The 22,041-nt window shown below is 44.9% G+C and overlaps 1 protein-coding gene across 1 annotated transcript; it reads left to right on the forward strand.

Moving 5' to 3' along the window:
• Positions 1-6,755: 6,755 nt before the first annotated feature.
• Positions 6,756-21,483, forward strand: LOC123998657 (tripartite motif-containing protein 16-like). The gene is made up of 5 exons (XM_046303733.1): positions 6,756-6,890; positions 19,700-19,726; positions 19,894-19,956; positions 20,248-20,387; positions 20,540-21,483. The coding sequence occupies exons 1-5, from the start codon at positions 6,830-6,832 to the stop codon at positions 20,945-20,947; spliced, it is 699 nt and encodes a 232-aa protein (XP_046159689.1). The 5' UTR covers positions 6,756-6,829; the 3' UTR covers positions 20,948-21,483.
• The last annotated feature ends 558 nt before the right edge of the window (positions 21,484-22,041 follow it).

The following is a 22,041-nucleotide window of genomic DNA, read 5'->3' on the forward strand; positions in this document are numbered from 1 at the left end:
TTTACAATGATGGCCTACCAATATATAACTATATACCAACATATAAGGCTCTGCATAGCATTATGGAGTGATGTATGGTGTCAAGGACAGAGCATATATCACAGGCCACAGATAGCTAAGCAAGAGAAAACAAAATACATTTGGAAAAGTGAGGATGGCCACATGGGATAGAGGAAAGGGGATAATAGACACGTCGAAGGATAAGAAATGAACGGGTGAGAAAGAAGGTAGAGGATAGAGTGAGTGAAGGGTGAAGAGAGTAAGAGAAATCTTACAGACCAATTGGGCTGCTGGCTGCATGCCGGTGGTGCCACATAAATCTCTGGGTTCCCTGTCGCTAAGAAACCAACAATGACACCGTGCGTGGGCAAGGACCCCCGGCTTGGGATATCCTGTGATTAAGGAGTATTATGGGGTTTATGTTGCTCTGGCACAGCTAATGGGAAAATCATATTTAGTACAAACATCTTTAATATCTTTAATGCTGGTTAATGTTTACCTTGTCTGTACCCCTGCTCTGTAAGCACAATGTAGGTTACCAAGTCATATTCCTTCGAGGGCCTACTTAGTAAACTGTTTGTAACTCATGTTTACATGGTACACCATGGTGCGGTTTCCCAGACAGTGAATCTCCATTGAAAGTGCTTTTTAGTCCAGGACTTAACCTATGCCGCGAAAACCGCCTCCGTGTATTTATGAGAACACGTTATCATATATAAGTCATGAACAACAATTCTTATACATTACATTAGTACATGTAGCAAACTATGTAATCATTTTTACAAGAAGTGTATTAGCCATGGCTTAAATTCAGCATTAACAAGCTTGGTAAAGTTTACGAGAACACGTTATCATATATAAGTCATGAACAACAATTCTTATACATTACATTAGTACATGTAGCAAACTATGTAATCATTTTTACAAGAAGTGCATTAGCCATTGCTTAAATTCAGCATTAACAAGCTTGGTAAAGTTCACGTACGAGCTTCATTGCATTTGCGGATCCTGGGTTGCCAGTGTAAGCAGATTTGCTGGAAAGGTTGCGAAGTTCGTACTGACCCAAAAGCACACATAGAAAAACAGCCACCATGAGAAACGTGAGAGGAGGAAAGCACATGGCTTTTCAATCAGCTGGTAACAGGCTCCTAACAGGGCGTCAAAAAAGGGAAATGATCGCAAGGGCATATAAAGCATTACAGTCCCACATACAATTATGCTTCTAAATCTATATGGTACAGTATGCGTAGTGTGCCATTATTTTAGTCATTTCACCATACCACTATAACATTATCATAACTCGTAACAAATGGAATAAAACACTAGCTATCAGATAACTCAGTGAGTGGACATGTTCCTGTATGGAATATACCGTGGTGGTATTAGTCTGTTGCTTAGCTTTAAAATATGTAGACATATAATAATGATGCTTAGCAACCCTGGAGGTGCTAAAATATCGTAGTGAAATACACTTTAAATCCACACACTGACAGCCCTACGATGTGGGTGTTGAATGCTGATGTTTATTAGCATACCACACACTCCACATATCTGGTATTCTGGTGGGCAGCACGAAGCAGGCACTTTCACTTCATTAAAATGCCTTTTCTAATAGCTGGATGTCCCCGAACACAGTGACCCATTGAAACACTGTGTCCTATCAGGAAGTTATTTTGTTACAGAAATCCTGCTGTTTGAAATGATTTGGATAGGAGGAAGGTAAGGTGCACCTTCCCAGGCAGTATCTGAGGATGCCGACAGCATGGCTTTTGACATTACAAGCTAGAACACTTCAACACAAGCCCGCAGCCCAAGAATCATACAGTATCTGCAAGGGCAATGTAAACGTCATTCAATAGCTCCGCGTTTTGATCCACACCTCACATTCACAATATTCCATCACCTTTCTATAGGCTAGGCCTACTATATTTATTTCTCAACTTTCCTAATATTAAGCACATTGCTTATCTTTACAGCAGGAGATTAGCCTACCTGGCTGGCATAAAAATGAACCACAGTTTGGAGAGGTGTCCATGATATTGGTCCATTCTAAATCAAAACAAATTTCACACATATACACTACCGGTCAAAACGTTTAGAACACCTACTCATTCAACGTTGTTTTTTAGTTTAAAAATAACTATTTTCTACATTGTAGAATAATAGTGAAGAAATCAAAACTATGAAATAACACATGTGAAATAACACATAATCATGTAGTAACCAAAAAAGTGTTTAAAAAATCCAAATATATTTGAGATTTGAAATTATTCAATGTAGCCACCCTTTGCCTTGATGCCAGCTTTGCACACTCTTGGCATTCTCTCAACCAGCTTCATGAGGTATACACCTGGAATGCATTTCAATTCACATGTGTGCCCTGTTAAAAGTTCATTTGTGGAATTTCTTTATTTAATGCATTTGAGCCAATCAGTTGTGTTGTGACAGGGTAGGGGTGGTAAACTGTCACGTTCTTTCAAAATCGAACCCAGAAGCAGACCAGGACAAGGAGAGTAGGAAAAAGGTGAGTATTTATTTACAAGTGAATGTGAATGGGTAGATATATCCAGGTGGCGTAGCGGGCAGCGGTGGTGAGTTGATGGGAGTAAATAGGTGGATCCAATGGGGTAGCGGAATCCTCCGACGACCAGGCGGGAATGGGGTAAATGATCCGGGTGAGTAACTGAAGACAGAACAAACGGAGGTAAGTTTAAGGCAAGCAATACGTAAAAAACAACAAAACAAATTCTATCCAACTTGAGGCTGATACTATGGCACAACATACTGTTCATGGCTAACGATCCGGCAGGGAATGGATGTCAGGTCCGGGCTTATGAAGAGGAGAGATGATGATCAGGACCAGGTGTGCAGATAGCTGATGGGATACAGGTGCGGGTCATCAGAACTCCCAACTGGCTACATTGCCCGGCAACCAGACAGGGTGCGTTCCAGGACAGAACACAGGCAAAAAAACAGACTCAGAAAACGGGATTCGTGACATAAACAGAAGATAGTCCTATTTGGTAAAAGACAGAGTCCATATTATGGCAAGAACAGCTCAAATAAGCAGAGAGAAATGACAGTCCATCATTATCAAATTTATTTATATAGCCCTTCATACATCAGCTGATATCTCAAAGTGCTGTACAGAAACCCAGCCTAAAACCCCAAACAGCAAGCAATGCAGGTGTAGAAGCACGGTGGCTAGGAAAAACTCCCTAGAAAGGCCAAAACCTAGGAAGAAACCTAGAGAGGAACCAGGCTATGTGGGGTGGCCAGTCCTCTTCTGGCTGTGCCGGGTGGAGATTATAACAGAACATGGCCAAGATGTTCAAATGTTCATAAATGACCAGCATGGTCGAATAATAATAATGCAGAACAGTTGAAACTGGAGCAGCAGCACAGTCAGGTGGACAGGGGACAGCAAGGAGTCATAATGTCAGGTCGTCCTGGGGCACGGTCCTTGGGCTCAGGTCCTCCGAGAGAGAGAAAGAGAGAATTAGAGAGAGCATATGTGGGGTGGCCAGTCCTCTTCTGGCTGTGCCGGGTGGAGATTATAACAGAACATGGCCAAGATGTTCAGTCCTCATAGTAATCCGTGCCAGACTACTGCTGTTCAGAGTGGTTGCTTCAATGGCTTCCGGCAATTGCTCCTTGGAAAGCCCCAGCTGTTCCACCAAGTCGGCATCGATAAAGCTGCCATCAGCACCTGAATCGATAAAAGCGTTCATCTCTAAGCTCTGATCCTTATTCATAAGGGTCGCAGGAAAACAGGGTCTGACAGGATCTTTGAGAGGTTGAAACTGGCTCGCTAAAATTCCTCCCAAAACTAGCGAGCCGGGCAGTTTAACGGGCGCTGTGGACAAGCGGAGATGTAATGTCCCGAGCTACCACAGTAGAGACAGCTGTTGGTCTCACGTCTACGTTGGTGCTCCTCCTTAGTTAGCCCGTGTCGCCCCACTTGCATTGGTTCAGGATCTGGTGGCAAGACCCCTCCACTAATCCCGTGTGGGGAATAACGATCAATACGTTCTGGTTCACTTCCTGAACCGAATGGTAACCGAGTTGCTGATTGATTGGATGGGCCCCACTGCTTCTCCCTCCTTCTCTCTCGGACTCTATTATCTACCCGAATAGATAAAGTGACCAAGCTGTCTAGGTCACTAGGCTCTGGATAGGATATCAGCTCGTCCTTGAGTTGCTCCGACAACCCCTGGTAAAAAGCCGCTTGTAGTGACTCCTCATTCCAACCACTCTCCACAGCCAATGTCCTGAACTCGATCATAAAGTCTGCCACACTGCGAGCACCTTGGCGAAGAGTGAACAAACGTTTAGCTGCATCCTTACCTCGGACTGGATGGTCAAAAATCTTTCTCATCTCTCCCGTGAACTCCTGGTATGAAGCCATGCAGGTCTCCTGTCTCCTGTCGTTCCCGAATGGCTGAAGCCCATTCCAGAGCTCTTCCACGCAGCAGTTCAATAACAAAGGCTATCCTAGCCTTGTCAGTGGCATAAGAATGGGGCTGCAGATCAAACACTAACCCACACTGCATAAGAAACGAACGGCATCTTCCCAAATCCCCTTCATATTTATCAGGCGTCGGTACCTTGGGTTCACGGAAGGAAACCGCACCAGACACCACAGGTGAGATGGGTGGATGTCATAAGGTGAACGCACCAATTTGTAAGTCGCTCTGGATAAGAGCGTCTGCTAAATGACTTAAATGTAATGTAATGTAAATGATGAATGAATCGCCGGCAAACTGAGCTGATCCTGGATTTGTGTCAAGCGGGCAGATAAGTTCTGGATTGAACCCGCTATCTCCTGTAGCGCCGTCTTGTGTTGTCCCAATGTCTTCCCCTGCTGGGTAATGGCATGGCAAACGGAGTCCAGGTCCGCTGGGTTCATCCTTGGCCGGATCGTCTCTAGAAACCTAGAGAGGAACCAGGCTATGTGGGGTGGCCAGTCCTCTTCTGGCTGTGCCGGGTGGAGATTATAACAGAACATGGCCAAGATGTTCAAATGTTCATAAATGACCAGCATGGTCAAATAATAGTAAGGCAGAACAGTTGAAACTGGAGCAGCAGCATGGCCAGGTGGACTGGGGACAGCAAGGAGTCATCATGTCAGGTAGTCCTGGGGCATGGTCCTAGGGCTCAGGTCAGATGAAACTGGAGCAGCAGCATGGCCAGGTGGACTGGGGACAGCAAGGAGTCATCATGTCAGGTAGTCCTGGGGCATGGTCCTAGGGCTAAGGTCCTCCGAGAGAGAGAGAAAGAAAGAAGGAGAGAATTAGAGAACGCACACTTAGATTCACACAGGACACAGAATAGGACAGGAGAAGTACTCCAGATATAACAAACTGACCCTAGCCCCACGACACAAACTACTGCAGCATAAATACTGGAGGCTAAGACAGGAGGGGTCAGGAGACACTGTGGCCCCATCTGAGGACACCCCCGGACAGGGCCAAACAGGAAGGATATAACCCCACCCACTTTGCCAAAGCACAGCCCCCACACCACTAGAGTTACCAGCCACAGATTGCAGCCCAAATAAATAAGTAACAGACACATCTCAACATCAACTGTTCAGAGGAGACTGTGTGAATCAGGCCTTCATGGTCGAATTGCTGCAAAGAAACCACGACTAAAGGACACCAATAATAAGAAGAGACTTACTTGGGCCAAGAAACATGAGCAATGGACATTAGACCAGTGGAAATCTGTCCTTTGGTCTGATGAGTCCAAATTTGAGATTTGTGGCTCCAACCGCTGTGTCTTTGTGAGACGCAGAGTAGGTGAACAGATGATATCCATGTGTGGTTCCCACCATGAAGCATGGAGGAGGAGGTGTGATGGTGCTTTAATGTTGACACTGTCTGTGATTTATTTGGAATTCAAGGCACACTTAACCAGCATGGCTACCACAGTTTTCTGCAGCGATACGCCATCCCATTTGGGTCATTGACTAAGAAGGATCAGATGACCTGGCCTCCACAATCACCCGACCTCCACCCAATTGGGATGGTTTGGGTTGGACTGTAGAGTGAAGGAACAGCAGCCAACAAGTGCTCAACATATGTGGGAACTCCTTAAAGACTGTTTGAAAAGCATTCCAAGTGAAGCTGGTTGAGATAATTTTATTTTTCTAGGCAAGTAATTTAAGAACAAATTCTTATTTTCATTGATGGCCTAGGAACAGTGGGTTAACTACCTGTTCAGGGGCAGAACGACAGATTTGTACCATGTCAGCTCGGGGATATGAACTTGCAACCTTTCGGTTATTAGTTCAACGCTCTAACCACTAGGCTACCCTGCCGCCCCAGAATGCCAAGAGTGTGCAAAGCTGTCATCAAGGCAAAGGGTGGCTACTTTGAAGAGTCTAAAATCTCAAATATATTTGGATTTTTTGGGTTACTACATGATTCAATATGTGTTATTTTATAGTTTTGATGTCTTCACTATTATTATACAATGTAGAAAATAGTACAAATTAAGAATAACCCTTCGATGAGTAGGTGTGTCCAAACCTTTGACTGGTACTGTATGTAAAAGGAGGATAGTGTTTGTGACATACTGTACAGTGTGTGTTTGCTTGTGTTTTTTTGCGCTCTAGAAAGGTTCACTAGGTTTGCAGAAGTTTCAGATGACAGGACCAACCCTTCGGTAACCCCTTACATCCAACTAAACTTCACCAGACACCCCTCATCTCCCAACCTGGGCACCTCCTGCCCTGACCCGCCACCCCCCCCATTCTCCCTGAGGAAATAAAAGTGTTCATGGAGAGAGGATCAGCCACTATCTCTGCTGAAGACCATAGGGTACCATGCCATTGCCAAACTACGCTCCAAGCAGTAACGAAATCATGCCTGTGCCAAAGAAAGCAGGTAAGGGTTCATGATCTACTCTATAAGCTTGCATGTGTTAATACATTGTGTAATTGAAAAGGGACCAAAACCCTATCCTCCTCAGTTGAACAGATTTTTAAAGCAAATGTAATAATCATTCAATCAGTATTACATGAATATAACATTTTATTGGATTCCACAATAAATGATAGAAATGACCATTTTTAACATATATTTCACATTATCAGAAATTAGCATTCATATTTAATAATCACATTCTCATGAATACATGTTTTGTGTTTTGTTGTGTTATAAATTGTTTTACTTTATCAAACACCAGGCAAATAATGAATCATTTTGGATTGTTTTACTTTATTGACCTTGTATTGTTTTGTCTCAAATGATTCATTGTAGTTTGTCAGTAACTCAACTAAATAATAAATAGGAAAACATTTAATTACCATTGAGTCATTTTTATAATAGTGAATAGGGAAATTAGGATTGTTGTGGCTGATATATTTCTGAAAATCAAGTTATTCGTGTTCCTATGCCTTCCTCTCACTGAAAACTACATGTGAAAACTACAAACTTACATGTGGAGTAAGTCCAGTGTCGTATTGTGCAATGATGCCAGTGCTGTTTTTCCGGACAACCTCAGTTGCAAAAGGCCAGTGCCTCCAGGCTTTTCTGGTCCGCAGGATTAAGAAACGAGTCGTTTCTTAATTTAATTTAATAATTTAATTGAATTTAATAATAATAATAATAATAATAATAAATTTAATAATTTAATTGTTTTAAGTTAACAAAGGAACCAACAGCCATTTCACTGTGTCATACTCAAACACACATTTTAGCACTGGTGTATGGGGCATGCGGGAGTCTATATGTAGGCTATGGGGCATGCTGGAGTCTATATGTAGGCTATGGGGCATGCTGGAGTCTATATGTAGGCTATGGGGCATGGTGGAGTCTATATGTAGGCTATGGGGCATGGTGGAGTCTATATGTAGGCTATGGGGCATGGTGGAGTCTATATGTAGGCTATGGGGCATGGTGGAGTCTATATGTAGGCTATGGGGCATGGTGGAGTCTATATGTAGGCTATGGGGCATGGTGGAGTCTATATGTAGGCTATGGGGCATGGTGGAGTCTATATGTAGGCTATGGGGCATGGTGGAGTCTATATGTAGGCTATGGGGCATGGTGGAGTCTATATGTAGGCTACTGTGTGTGCTCTGATATTCACACCCTACTTCTCACAGTAGCATTTCTGTGCAGGTTCACTTTTATAAGAGTGTTGTTCAGTTACGGTTAAGCTACATGGAATCTTAAGTGTTAACTACTGTTTTGGCATATGGACTTTATTATAAGGCTAGCTAAGGAGAGAGACAGACAGACAAAAATGTACAGACAGACAGACAGACAGACAGACAGACAGACAGACAGACAGACAGACAGACAGACAGACAGACAGACAGACAGACAGACAGACAGACAGACAGACAGACAGACAGACAGACAGACAGACAGACAGACAGACAGACAGACAGACAGACAGACAGACAGACAGACAGACAGACAGACAGACAGACAGACAGACAGACAGACAGACAGACAGACAGACAGACAGACAGACAGACAGACAGACAGACAGACAGACAGTGCTCATCACTGGGTGTTTATTATTATTATTTATTATGTATGATGTTGATAACATGTTGTTTATTGACCACCAGTTAGTTACACGCTCTATCATGTTCCTTTGACAGGCCCACTTTGCCAAGTACCTCTCTCCGCCTGTCTTGCTTCCAAATCTCTCCCCCATCTCATCAATCAGCTCATCAAACTGTTTCCCCCTCTTCTGACATCACCTCTCCAGACTACAATGTTCCCACAGGATCAAATCCATTCTTCAGCAGTCAGCTCTCACACAGCCTCATTGGCCCGTTGGCCATGTCAGGTCTCACATCTCATCTCTGTCTGTCACTTTGCTCCATGAAACTAACCTCTCTGAATACTGCCAAGGATTCCGTCCACTTCTTTTTCTATATTTCTCATCCTCTTTCTCCCTCTCCAGTTTCCACTCTGTGCTTCTCCATATATCCCTCTGTCCATCCAACCCTGCTATGGACCCTTCACATGTAGCATTTTGCTACACTCGCATTAACATCATTAACATCTTCTAACCATGTGTATGTGACAAATACATTTGATTTGATTTGATGTATCCAGCCCAGTGTGGCCTCAATGTCCCATCACTCCATATCACTGCCATCCTCTGGCTCCCATGGTAATGAAGTGTGAAGTCATGGACAGTAACTCAAGTACCTGGCTGTGAGACACTACGTTTTATTCATGGCTGTTTGATTCTGTGAAAGTTGCTTCACTTCTGACTCATGAAGAATTCTATTTCTTCAGATTGCCAGATTTAAATTTAGACAGTTGCATTGCTTTTCATGACAATGTACTGCTAAACATTGATTATTACAAAGTCAATTGGAGCTAGGTCTTCATGGGTCCAGGTGGACCCGATATACCCGATTTCGGACCAGGGCCTGATATTCTAACTTGTCCCTCAGGTCCAGGTTGGGTCCTGTTTGATCGGACCCAGCCACGGCTCTGCATAGCCTCTAGCATATTTATTTCACGCTAATAAGGATAATTTATTGACTTATAGAAGGCCTAGCCAACATATACTGTAAAGACCTATTTGTTAACCAGAAGAACAACTTGGCTGACAAACAGATTTTTTTGTCACTCATAACAGTTAGGGTACGGGTTGGGTCTAGGTCGAGTTGTCCTTGGGTCCATTCTGGTCCTGGTCCAACTTTTTAGACCAGTGAAGACCTCTAATTGGAGTCCATCACATTTCATCTCATGTTGAGAACCTCCCAATGACTTTCTCCTTTTTCTTCAAGAATGCTGTCATGTATCATCCTGTTGGTTTGCACATATTTCTGTCCATGCTTTTTCCATCCATCTCCATTTCATTATCAGCATGGAACACAGCAAGTTTTTTTTAGACACTTCATAACAGAGGGCAAAGGGATGGTTCTGAGCTTTGGCCAGCTCCCTTCACCTCTCTCCGTCACATCTCGTGATCTCCCTATCAGTGGAGATCCCGCTGTTCCCGAACCCGATCCGGGCAGAGAGCTCCATCTCTTCCAGGGGGGTTGCGCAGACCACCGACGAGCACCCACATAAGCAGCTTCTTTTCTACCATGTCAGAGGGTCATCGTCCTGCCCTCTGAAAGGCATCTACAGATGTCCTCAACATGGCCGACTGGCTTTCCTCCAATTACCAGGGAGGAGTCTTCATTTCATTCTGCGATCAGCTTCTGTCCATCCGCAGCACACCTATCATATGTCCTGAATGTCGTTGTTACTGTGAATAAAAATCATACTCATCTTCAAAAACATCTCTACAAATTGACAAATGTTGGTTAAATGGACAAACTTTTCCAAGATCAGAAGAAATCTATTCAAATGTTGTTTCCAATACTGTTGGACTTCCATTCCAATCCTTCCCCTGCCAATTCAATCCTATGATTTCACAATTAGATTTATGGTTCAATGGACTCCAATGCATTTGACCCGTATGTTTGACCTGAGGTAGCAACCTCCCTTGTTTGTCATTTTCTGCCACTGTCTCTATGTGCCTGAACATTCATCCACCTGTTTCCTCTTTCTTTAAATGTCTCTATCTCTGTGTCAACTCATCAATCTCTCTGAGTATCTGTTTATCCATCTGTCAATCTGACCCCACTGAGAGCAGCAGGGTATCTGGCTGGGCTTATCCTCCACAGGGGAGCCAGAGCCCACTCATATTCCCCCCGCTAGACTAATTTGCCAATATACAAATGTTTTGCTGATTGAGTGACTATCAGTGTCTGACATAACAAGAGACAAACTGCTGATGCACAACCAAATTTCAAAATTGCACCTTGTGTATTCTGCTATTCTAACTTGCAACAGTAAGGCTTATTACATTTTGGGGGGGAGCCACCAATTGCCCATCCCCTCTTTAAAATGTATATTTAAATCTCTCTACCCTCGCAATGATTCTCCTAAATACCTTGGTGATACCCTCCATCAATGTCTTACTTTTGCCATCTACTAACTATCCTTGGTTATCCCATTAGCCGACTCTTGCTATCTTTCTCTGTGTCCCTCCCTCTCCCATCGCTCTGTCCCTATAAGGGAGGATTCCGGGAGAGTATGGGGAGGGATGACGGATTAAGTGACCTGTCATCAACCCCTTTCCTTCCTGCTGCCCACGTCCCGACTCCAGAGATCAGATGTCCTTCTCTCTTTCTGTCCTCCCTGATCATTACTTCTACTTGTTGTTCAGCAGAGTATACATTATATGCATGCCTTTCTGTCAAAGTCATTTAAATCTCTTTGGGGCAGTGTGCAGCTGTTCAGTCTTCAGGACACATACAGTGGAGTGTAAGTCACAAACATGGAAGCTTTATTGGAAAGACCAGTGGATCAGAGTTCAGCCAACCACGATGGGAAATTGTTGAAATACATCATAACCTCTAAACTGGGCATACAGTAATGTGGCAGCTTCTGTGGTACACATGCTTCAAGCAAGGAAGACAGTGAGGTTCTCAGCCTTATTCTTCCTTTGCTCATCCTCCCAGTTTCGCTTGGCCTCTGCTGATGTTGTAACAAGCTCACATTTTTCTCATCATCCTGTCGGCTCCCTCTCCGCCACTGGGCAGACACATCGCGAAAGCTGGAGAGTTAGGTTTCCCTCAGACAGGTGCCAGCATGGACTGTCCTGCGCAAAAGAGCTGGGCTAAAAGGACAGACTGGCCAATCATTCCAGGAATGTGTTGGCAGGGCCACCGTGATCAATGACCAGTAGACCACCTGTCCTCTACAAAGTAATCCATTGGTGTTAACAAAGGCCCTGGCTTCCTGCAATGGTGCAGACTGTCAGGAAGAACCATTAACATTTACATTTACATTTAAGTCATTTAGCAGACGCTCTTATCCAGAGCGACTTACAAATTGGTGCATTCACCTTATGACATCCAGTGGAACAGCCACTTTACAATAGTGCATCTACATATTTTAAGGGGGGTGAGAAGGATTACTTTATCCTATCCTAGGTATTCCTTAAAGAGGTGGGGTTTCAGGTGTCTCCGGAAGGTGGTGATTGACTCCGCTGTCCTGGCGTCGTGAGGGAGTTTGTTCCACCATTGGGGAGCCAGAGCAGCGAACAGTTTTGACTGGGCTGAGCGGGAACTGTACTTCCTCAGTGGTAGGGAGGCGAGCAGGCCAGAGGTGGATGAACGCAGTGCCCTTATTTGGGTGTAGGGCCTGATCAGAGCCTGGAGGTACTGAGGTGCCGTTCCCCTCACAGCTCCGTAGGCAAGCACCATGGTCTTGTAGCGGATGCGAGCTTCAACTGGAAGCCAGTGGAGAGAGCGGAGGAGCGGGGTGACGTGAGAGAACTTGGGAAGGTTGAACACTAGACGGGCTGCGGCGTTCTGGATGAGTTGTAGGGGTTTAATGGCACAGGCAGGGAGCCCAGCCAACAGCGAGTTGCAGTAATCCAGACGGGAGATGACAAGTGCCTGGATTAGGACCTGCGCCGCTTCCTGTGTGAGGCAGGGTCGTACTCTGCGGATGTTGTAGAGCATGAACCTACAGGAACGGGCCACCGCCTTGATGTTAGTTGAGAACGACAGGGTGTTGTCCAGGATCACGCCAAGGTTCTTAGCGCTCTGGGAGGAGGACACAATGGAGTTGTCAACCGTGATGGCGAGATCATGGAACGGGCAGTCCTTCCCGGGAGGAAGAGCAGCTCCGTCTTGCCGAAGTTCAGCTTGAGGTGGTGATCCGTCATCCACACTGATATGTCTGCCAGACATGCAGAGATGCGATTCACCACCTGGTCATCAGAAGGGGAAAGGAGAAGATTAATTGTGTGTCGTCTGCATAGCAATGATAGGAGAGACCATGTGAGGTTATGACAGAGCCAAGTGACTTGGTGTATAGCGAGAATAGGAGAGGGCCTAGAACAGAGCCCTGGGGGACACCAGTGGTGAGAGCGCATGGTGAGGAGACAGATTCTCGCCACGCCACCTGGTAGGAGCGACCTGTCAGGTAGGACGCAATCCAAGCGTGGGCCACGCCGGAGATGCCCAACTCGGAGAGGGTGGAGAGGAGGATCTGATGGTTCACAGTATCGAAGGCAGCCGATAGGTCTAGAAGGATGAGAGCAGAGGAGAGAGAGTTAGCTTTAGCGGTGCGGAGCGCCTCCGTGATACAGAGAAGAGCAGTCTCAGTTGAATGACTAGTCTTGAAACCTGACTGATTTGGATCAAGAAGGTCATTCTGAGAGAGATAGCGGGAGAGCTGACCAAGGACGGCACGTTCAAGAGTTTTGGAGAGAAAAGAAAGAAGGGATACTGGTCTGTAGTTGTTGACATCGGAGGGATCGAGTGTAGGTTTTTTCAGAAGGGGTGCAACTCTCGCTCTCTTGAAGACGGAAGGGACGTAGCCAGCGGTCAGGGATAAGTTGATGAGCGAGGTGAGGTAAGGGAGAAGGTCTCCGGAAATGGTCTGGAGAAGAGAGGAGGGGATAGGGTCAAGCGGGCAGGTTGTTGGGCGGCCGGCCGTCACAAGACGCGAGATTTCATCTGGAGAGAGAGGGAGAAAGAGGTCAGAGCACAGGGTAGGGCACTGTGAGCAGAACCAGCGGTGTCGTTTGACTTAGCAAACGAGGATCGGATGTCGTCAACCTTCTTTTCAAAATGGTTGACGAAGTCATCTGCAGAGAGGGAGGATGGGGGGAGGGGAGGAGGATTCAGGAGGGAGGAGAAGGTGGCAAAGAGCTTCCTAGGGTTAGAGGCAGATGCTTGGAATTTAGAGTGGTAGAAAGTGGCTTTAGCAGCAGAGACAGAGGAGGAAAATGTAGAGAGGAGGGAGTGAAAGGATGCCAAGTTTTCCTCCATTTCCGCTCGGCTGCTCGGAGCCCTGTTCTGTGAGCTCGCAATGAGTCGTCAAGCCACGGAGCGGGAGGGGAGGACCGAGCCGGCCTGGAAGATAGGGGACATAGAGAGTCAAAGGATGCAGAAAGGGAGGAGAGGAGGGTTGAGGAGGCAGAATCAGGAGATAGGTTGGAGAAGGTTTGAGCAGAGGGAAGAGATGATAGGATGGAAGAGGAGAGAGTAGCGGGGGAGAGAGAGCGAAGGTTGGGACGGCGCGATACCATCCGAGTAGGGGCAGTGTGGGAAGTGTTGGATGAGAGCGAGAGGGAAAAGGATACAAGGTAGTGGTCGGAGACTTGGAGGGGAGTTGCAATGAGGTTAGTGGAAAAACAGCATCTAGTAAAGATGAGGTCGAGCGTATTGCCTGCCTTTTGAGTAGGGGGGGAAGGTGAGAGGGTGAGGTCAAAAGAGGAGAGGAGTGGAAAGAAGGAGGCAGAGAGGAATGAGTCAAAGGTAGACGTGGGGAGGTTAAAGTCGCCCAGAACTGTGAGAGGTGAGCCGTCCTCAAGTCATTAAGACATATCACACACCCTCTCTGCTATCCCCTCCATCACTGAAAGCTTGCTATCTAGCGACATCCTCAAACACGTGTTTAGGGCATTTGAGAGCACTTTGGCATCGCAATGGATGTAGAAAATAAATGGAAACGCTCACTTTGTACCTAGTTCTCACGTGGGTGGGTGTGTAGGGGTACACGTGCGTATCGGTATCCTATGTGTGCACGTGTGTGTTATGTAAAGGAGAAAATACCCATATCAGTCCCTCCAGGATTTTGGAATTCTGCGATTCTGCATATTATACGAGGGGTTGCAAATTTGACCAATCACCACACTATTACTGTATAAAACAGTCAAATCACAGCAATATTACTGCATAAAACTGTTCAATGACCACACTACAAAAAGAAGGCTCGAAATTCTTACCAATCCCAACACTTTTACCACAAACAATGGTTCAATCAAGCCACTTAACAAATCCGCCTATGCCCTCAGACGGATCATCAAACAGGCAAAGTGTCAATACAGGACTTTTATGCTCGCTTCGAGGCAAGCAACACTGAAGCATGCATGAGAGCGCTGTTCCAGACGACTGTAATCACGCTCTCCGTAGCCGATGTGAGCAAGACTTTTAAACAGGTCAACATTCACAAACCTCAGGGCCAGATGGATTACCAGGACGTGTACTCAGAGCATGCGCGGACCAACTGGCAAGTGTCTTCACTGACATTTTAAACCTCTCCCTGACGGAGTCTGTAATACCTACAAGTTTCAAACAGACCACCATAGTCCCTGTACCCAAGAAAGCGAAGGTAACCTGCCTAAATGATTACCGCCACGTAGCACTCACGTTGGTAGCACTCACGCCACGTAGCACTCACATCAACACCATCATGTCTGAAACCCTAGACCCACTCCAATCCACATACCACCCCAACAGATCCACAGATGACGCAAGCTCAATCGCACTCCACACTGCCCTTTCTCACCTGGACAAATGGAACACCTATGTGAGAATGTTGTTCATTGACAACAGCTCAGCATTCAACACCATAGTGCCCACAAAGTTCATCACTAAGCTGAGGACCCTGGGACTAAACACCTCCTTCTGCAACTGGATCCTGGACTTCCTGACGGGCCGCCCCCAACAATGAGACAGTCTATAGGGAGGAGGAGACCTGGCAGTGTGGTGTCAGGACAACACCCTCTCCCTCAATGTGAGCAAGACAAAGGAGCTGATCGTGGACTATAGGAAAAGGAGGGCCGAACAGGCCCCCGTTAACATCGACGGGCTGAAGTGGAGCAGATCGAGAGTTTCAAGTTCCTGGTCATGGTCTAAACACATCAAGGCAGTTGTGAAGAGGGCATGACAACACCGTTTCCCCCTCAGGAGAATGAAAAATTTGTCATGGGATCCCAGATCCTAAAAAAAAAGTTCTACAGCTGCATCATCGAGAGCATCCTGATGGGTTGCATCACCGCCTGGTATGGCAACTGCTCGGCATCTGACCGTAAGGCGCTACAGAAGGTAGGGGGCCAAGCTTCCTGACATCCAGGAAATATATACATGGCGGTGTCAGAGGAAGGCCATAAAATTGTCAAAGACTCCAGTCACCCAAGTCATAAACTGATTTCTCTGCTACCGCACAGCAAGTGGTATCGGAGCGCCAAGTCTAGGACCAAAAAGCTTCTTAACAGCTTTTACACTTTTACACCTAAGCTATAACACTGCTGAACAATTAATCAAATGGCCACCCGGACAATTTACATTGACACCATCCCTTTGTTTTATACTGCTGCTACTCGCTGTTTATTATCTATGCACAGTCACTTTACAAATTACCTCGACCAACCTGTACCCCCCACATTGACTCGTTACCAGTACCCCCTGTATATAGCCCTGTTATTGTTATGTAAGTTTCGTGTTACTTTTTGATTCAAATTATTATATATTTTTTTAACTATAGTTTTTTTAGTAAATATTTTCTTAACTCTATTTCTTGAACTGCATTGTTGGTTAAGGGCTTGTAATTAAGCATTTCACGGTAAGGTCTACTACACCTGCAGTATTCGGCGCATGTTACAAATAAAATTTGATTTGATTTGACATGTCAACAAACCTTTACCCCAGTCGGTGCATTTTCAAACCTATGGTTGACTTCTTCTGAGCCCTGGTACAGATAACATGAATTTGTGTGTGAATGGATCCCTTGAGAGATACTGATAGATGAAAAGTAAGAGTCAACAAAACCCAGGGAACTTGAAATAAATGAAGAACAGGACTCAAGTATCTGAGAACACCCTTGAATTGTAAGCCACCACAAGGTATCACAAGAAAAGCCACATTTAGCATAACTTTGGACCACATTTGCAACAACTTCTGCTTTCCTGTTTCATTGACATTTTGCAATGAGTTATCTAAGAAAACAAACCATTTACCGCAAATCAAGCATATACCTGATGACCAAACTGTCAACCGCTGGCATGTCAAAGAGGTACAGTGCCTTGCAAGTGTATTCACCCCCCTTGGTGTTTTTCCTATTTTGTTGCATTACAACCTGTAATTTAAATGGATTTTTATTTGGATTTCACGTAATGGACATACACAAAATAGTCCAAATTGGTGAAGTGAAATGAAAAAAATAACTGGTTTGAATTTTTTTTTTTAACGGAAAAGTGGTGTTTGCATATGTATTCACCCCCTTTGCTATGGAGCCACTAAATAAGATCTAGTGCAACCAATTACCTTCAGAAGTCACATATTTAATTAAATAAAGTCCACATGTGGGCAATCTAAGTGTCACATGATCTCAGAATATATACACCTGTTCCGAAAAGCCCCAGAGTCTGCAACATCACTAAGCAAGGGACACCACCAAGCAAGTGGCACCATGAAGAACAAGGAGCTCTCCAAACAGTTCAGGGACAAAGTTGTGGAAAAGTACAGATCAGGGTTGGATTATAAAAAAATATCTGAAACTTTGAACATCCCACAGAGCACCATTAAATCCATTATTAAAAAATTGAAGGAATATGGCACCACAACAAACCTACCAAGAGAGGGCCGCCCACCAAAACTCACAGACCAGACAAGGAGGGCATTAATCAGAGAGGCAACAAAGAGACCAAAGATAACCCTCAAGGAGCTGCAAAGCTCCACAGCGGATATTGAAGTATCTGTCTATACGACCACTTTAAGCCGTACACTACACAAAGCTGGGCTTTACGGAAGAGTGTCCAGAAAAATGTCATTGCTTAAAGAAATAAATAAGCCAAAAGGCAAGTGGGAGACTCCCCAAACATATGGAAGAAGGTACGCTGGTCAGATGAGACTAAAATGTAGCTTTTTGGCCATCAAGGAAAATGCTATGTCTGGCGCAAACTCAACACCTCCCATCACCCCAAGAATACCATCCCCACAGTGAAGCATGGTGGTGGCAGCATCATGTTTTTCATCGGCAGGGACTGGGAAACTGGTCAGAATTGAAGGATGGTTCTAAATACAGGGAAATTCTTGAGGGAAACCTGTTTCAGTCTTCCAGAGACTTGAGATTGGGATGGAGATTCACCTTCCAGCAGGACAATGACCCCAAGCATACTGCTAAAGCAACACTCAAGTGGTTTAAGGGGAACCATTTAATGTCTTGGAATGGCCTAGTCAAAGCCCAGACCTCAATCCAATTGAGAATCTGTGGTATGGGCCTCCCTGGTGGCGCAGTGGTGAAGAGCGCTGTACTGCAGCGCCAGCTGTGCCAGAAGAGACTCTGGGTTCGCGCCCAGGCTCTGTCGTAACCGGCCGCGACCGGGAGGTCCGTGGGGCGACGCACAATTGGCCTCTGGGTTAGGGAGGGTTTGGCCGGTAGGGATATCCTTGTCTGATCTCGCACCAGCGACTCCTGTGGCGGGCCGGGCGCAGTGCGCGCTAACCAAGGTTGCCAGGTGCACGGTGTTTCCTCCGACACATTGGTGCGGCTGGCTTCCGGGTTGGATGCGTGCTGTATTAAGAAGCAGTGCGGCTTGGTTGGGTTGTGTAACGCATGACTTTCAACCTTCGTCTCTCCCGAGCCCGTACGGGAGTTGTAGCGATGAGACAAGATAGTAGCTACTAACAATTGGATACCACGAAATTGGGGAGAAAAAGGGGTAAAAAATTCACAAAAAAAAAAAAAAAAGAGAGAATCTGTGGTATGATTTAAAGATTGCTGTACACCAGCAGAACCCATCCAACTTGAAGGAGTTGGAGCAGTTCATTCTTGAAGAATGGGCAAAAATCCCAGTGACTAGATGTGCCAAGCTTATAGAGACATACCCAAGAGACATGCAGCTGTAATTGCTGCAAAAGGTGGCTCTACAAAGTATTGACTTGGGGGAGGGCGAATAGTTAGGCACGCTCAAGTTTTCAGTTTTTTTGTGTTATTTCTTGTTTGTTTCACAAGAAAAAATATTTTGCATCTTCAAAGTAGTATGTTATGTAAATCAAATGATACAAACCCCGTAAAAATCTATTTTTATTCCAGGTTGTAAGGCAACAAAATAGGAAAAATACAAAGGGGGGGGTATTCGCAAGCCCCTGTATATCAAGGGACTTTAATGTGAACCTTGTTGAGGCAATTAAAACAGATTAAGTCTGATAGGTGAGAATGAGAGATGAGCTGAAATGAGATGGATGACCCTGTAAAAAACAAATAATTTGAGCTAATTTCACCCATAGACGAAAGGAGACTGACGGACGGTGACAGTCTGAGTGGAAACAGCAATAGCACCCAGTTTTCTGAGAAAGTGGGATGACAAATGAATGGACAGGAGGGAGAACCAGAGATTAAACAACATCTAGAGTACTTCAGCAGCAGAGACAAACATGCTGTCAGTGGCGTGAAATAATGTCCATCACACACAACTTGTAATCTTATAACGGCCTGACCCCTGGTGTCAGTGGCTGTGATGTGTGTCCTTAGAGGATGTAGAGCCGTAACCCAAACCTGGGCTGGTTGGGTAAACTACATTAATCAGTGCTAAGAAAAAAGACTCCGAATAGCACACACTCTCCAAAGTGATATATGGCATAAAGGCAAATAGTGGGAGGGAGGGGGATGAAGGCAGAGAGTGACAGGAGCAGGGAGATAGAAGCAAGGAAAGGAGAGATGAAGAGAAGGAAGGGAGAGAAGGAATCATGGTCAGTAGCTGCAACTAGCACAACCTCTACAAACTGCACATAGCACAACCTCTACAAACTGCAACTAGCACAACCTCTGCAAATGCACAGTGAATAAATACATAACAACAATCTGACACAAGATAATGTTCTACTTGGAAAAGATAATTCATTTTTGCATTTTTTCTGTAGGAAGAAAATCCCAGGCAGCTCCTGCAGGTATGATTTCTGTAATACTGCATGTATAAGTACTGAAAAGCCTTTGTAAATCCTGACTAACAATGGCATCCCAGGAATTACATTAGACCGGTGGTGTAATTCAAACTGGATTATCTCATCAGTATACCTTTAATGGATTTCACACTTTATCTCTCTCCACATAACAGAGGTGCCGCCGGTGTACGAGCCCAATATTCATGATCCCACCACCAGGGCTGACCTCATGAAATGTAAGGCCATGTAATTGGCTCTTTATCACTTTGGGCCTCACTCTCTGTAATGCATTTGATGCCAAATCCTGCTTTCCCACAGCCTATACAATGTTGAAATGCACAATTATGACCTGGCTTACAGTATATCCGCTTCACGGCCTACACACAAGAGATTGTACATATCTTAATAATATCACAGTACTCATCTGACCTTATCTGTTCTCCGACCCCTTCTTCTCATCCATATTCATCCAACCACTCAACTCAATTCCTCTCTCTTTACCCCATCGTTTCTCTTTCTCCCCTCAGACTGGATCCCCCTCTCCCTGGATGACAAAACGGCCCAGAAGCTGCTGTGGATATCCGAGAGCAACCTCAAGGTGTCGCGTATGTCAGAGGAGGTGTGTCCATACCCCATGAGACCGGAGAGATATGAGCATTCGCCACAGGTTGGTCTGCCATCCTCAGTTACAGTGCACACATCATAGTGCCATTGTGTAACTAAAGTGTGCCCACCATTTTGGACATGCCATCAGTGCATGCCTGGCTCTAAGACATCTCTAATCTACCCTTTCTACTATCCACTCTCTACTCTGTGCAGGTGCTATGTAAGGAGGGTCTGTTGGGGCAGAGAGGGTACTGGGAGGTGGACTATGGCGGCTGGGTGGTGATTGGGGCAGTGTACGAGAGCATGGGCCGGAAGGAAGGGCCATGTGGGCTGGGGGAGAACGAAATCTCATGGGGTGCGGGCTGGGCCGGCTCCTGCTACCAAGTCTGGCACAACGGGGAGAACGTGGAGGTCGGGCTCCCTTTGTGCAACACCATGAGCATATACCTGGACCAGCCCGCTGGCATCATCAAGTTCTTCATCGTGGAAGGAGAAGGGGAGGCGGAGAAGGCGGTGCGACTGATACACAAGTTCAAAACTGACCTCAAAGAGAAGATTCTGCCTTGTTTCTGGGTTGGCAGTAAATCCTTCTGTTGGATCCGGAAGAAAGAGGGACAGTAACAAGAAGGGTGTAGGAAAGGAGAGAGGGAATAACAGGTCAGGGAATTTGTAAGAGAGGGAGGTAAAGTGAACGAGAAGATATATGTTTCTAATATTTGGAGAACAAGCACTGGTGTCAGAATGCAGAATTGAAGCAGAGAATAATCGAATAATCTGTTCACATCATGTCTATGGTTTTAAGTGTTGCTGTTATCCCTCTGTTGCATGAGGACAACATACATATGAATTACTAGGTTATATTATATTTAGAATGACAATTTGTATTATATTGACTATTACTATTTATTAGTACTGTCAGTCGTTTTTGTTACAGCACTAGTGTTAAAGTAGGGTGTGTAGTTTCAATTCATAGCTTATATCATTTTTTTCTGATTGAACCATGGTCATGTATGAATGTGATGAATAAATACAACTGTGTAACAATAGAGTTCAACTATTTACACTGAAAAAATATATATAAACAACATGCAACAATTTTACTGAGTTAAGGTTCATATAAGGGAATCATTAAATTGAAATAAACTCATTAAATCAAATCAAATCAAATTTTATTTGTCACATACACATGGTTAGCAGATGTTAATGCGAGTGTAGCGAAATGCTTGTGCTTCTAGTTCCGACAATGCAGTGATAACCAACAAGTAATCTAACTAACAATTCCAAAACTACTGTCTTATACACAGTGTAAGGGGATAAGGAATATGTACATAAGGATATATGAATGAGTGATGGTACAGAGCAGCATACAGTAGATGGTATCGAGTACAGTATATACATATGAGATGAGTGTGTAGACAAAGTAAACAAAGTGGCATAGTTAAAGTGGCTAGTGATACATGTATTACATAAGGATGCAGTCGATGATGTAGAGTACAGTATATACATATGCATATGAGATGAATAATGTAGGGTAAGTAACATTATATAAGGTAGCATTGTTTAAAGTGGCTAGTGATATATTTACATCATTTCCCATCAATTCCCATTATTAAAATGGCTGGAGTTGGGTCAGTGTCAATGACAGTGTGTTGGCAGCAGCCACTCAATGTTAGTGGTGGCTGTTTAACAGTCTGATGGCCTTGAGATAGAAGCTG

Source organism: Oncorhynchus gorbuscha, linkage group LG16, assembly GCF_021184085.1.
Source record: "Oncorhynchus gorbuscha isolate QuinsamMale2020 ecotype Even-year linkage group LG16, OgorEven_v1.0, whole genome shotgun sequence".
Classification (NCBI taxonomy): Eukaryota; Metazoa; Chordata; class Actinopteri; order Salmoniformes; family Salmonidae; genus Oncorhynchus; species Oncorhynchus gorbuscha.